Below are 1,497 nucleotides of genomic sequence, written 5' to 3'. Positions count from 1 at the left end.
AGGAATGGTTTGAAAACTCTGTTCATTAGGTCCATGAAGGCTGCATGTGCGTTGGTCAGCCCGAAAGGCATCACTGTGAACTCATAATGTCCATATCTTGTCCGAAAAGCTGTTTTGGGGATATCTTCCGCCGNGGGTCTCTGTCCGACAGGATGCTCACTGGTACTCCGTGAAGTCGTAAAATATTATCCATATACAGTGTGGCCAACTTGTCCAGATTGTAGTTCATACGGACGGGTAGGAAGTGTGCGGATTTGGTAAGTCTATCTACGATTACCCATATTCCGTCCTGCCCTTGCCTTGACTTTGGTAACCCTTCCACAAAGTCCATGGAGATATGTTCCCATTTCCATTCAGGTGTTTCCAAGGGCTTCAATAATCCACCAGGTCGTTGGTGCTCTGCTTTGACCTGTTGACACACTTGGCTCTTAGCGACAAATTCTGCCACGTCTCTTTTCATCCCATTCCACCAAAAATTGCTCTTAAGATCTCTGTATATTTTTGTACTCCCTGGGTGGACTGAAAATTTGGACTTGTGTGCTTATGACAGTATTTCTTGGCGAAGGTTATCGCTGTCTGGTACACACAGTCGTCCTTTCATCCATAAGACTCCTCTGTCATCGATTTGTAAATCTTGAGACTTCCCACTTTCAACCTGTCCCTTGAGTTTCGTTAGTTCAGGGTCTCGGTCCTGGTTTAACTTTACAGTCTCTTGCAGACATGGCCTCGCGGAGAGTGAGGTCAGGGTGATCTTGCTCTCATTTTTCCGACTCAGAGCATCGGCCACCTTGTTTGCTTTACCCGGGTGGTAACTGATAGTCAGATCGTAATCCTTCAGAAGTTTGATCTACCGTCTTTGCCTCATGTTAAGTTCCTTTTGGGTGAACAGGTATTTGAGGCTCTGGTGATCTGTGAAAATTTCGCACTTGGCGCCATAGAGATAGTGTCTCCAGATTTTTAAGGCAAAAACAACTGTTGCTAGCTCTAGATCATGCGTAGGGTAGTTTTGCTCGTGCTGTTTCAACTGCCTTGATGCGTAGGCAATCACTCTTCCTTCTTGCATGAGCACGCATCCCAGACCTTCCTTAGATGCGTCACTGTAGATGGTGAATTCCTTATCTTCCGTGGGTAAGATCAGTACTGGCGTAGATGCGAGCTTTTCTTTTAATGTCTGAAAACTTTTCTCGCAACTTTCGTCCCAAACGAACTTGGAATTCTTCTGAGTGAGTTTCGTCAGTGGTATGGTGATCGAAGAAAAACCTTCGACGAACTTCCTGTAATAACCTGCTAGTCCAAGAAAGCTCCTGATGTCGGTGGCGTTCTTAGGTTTCGGCCACTCTGTAATTGCCTCGACTTTCCTGGGATCCACTGATACTCCTGCTTCAGAGATTACGTGTCCTAAGAAGGATACACTCTTTAGCCAGAACTCACATTTCTTAAACTTAGCATAGAGCTCCTTTTCTCTCAAAGTCTGAAGTGCAATGCGCAGATGCTCTT

The 1,497-nt window shown here is 45.5% G+C and overlaps 1 protein-coding gene across 1 annotated transcript in view; it reads right to left on the bottom strand.

Annotated features, from left to right (window-relative positions):
- Nucleotides 1-541: 541 nt before the first annotated feature.
- Nucleotides 542-1,497, bottom strand: part of LOC140965561 (uncharacterized) — a 2,976-nt gene continuing 2,020 nt past the window's right edge. The window contains exons 3-4 of the mRNA XM_073425655.1: nt 927-1,219; nt 542-812 (exon numbers count right to left, since the gene is read on the bottom strand). Coding sequence (XP_073281756.1) covers nt 542-812; nt 927-1,219 — 564 coding nt within the window. The remainder of the gene's footprint in view (nt 813-926; nt 1,220-1,497) is intronic.

Source organism: Primulina huaijiensis, unplaced genomic scaffold, assembly GCF_012295235.1.
Source record: "Primulina huaijiensis isolate GDHJ02 unplaced genomic scaffold, ASM1229523v2 scaffold10801, whole genome shotgun sequence".
NCBI lineage: Eukaryota > Viridiplantae > Streptophyta > Magnoliopsida > Lamiales > Gesneriaceae > Primulina > Primulina huaijiensis.
The sequence above is the reverse complement of the archived record's forward strand: the minus strand, read 5'-3'. Positions and strand labels throughout refer to the sequence as shown.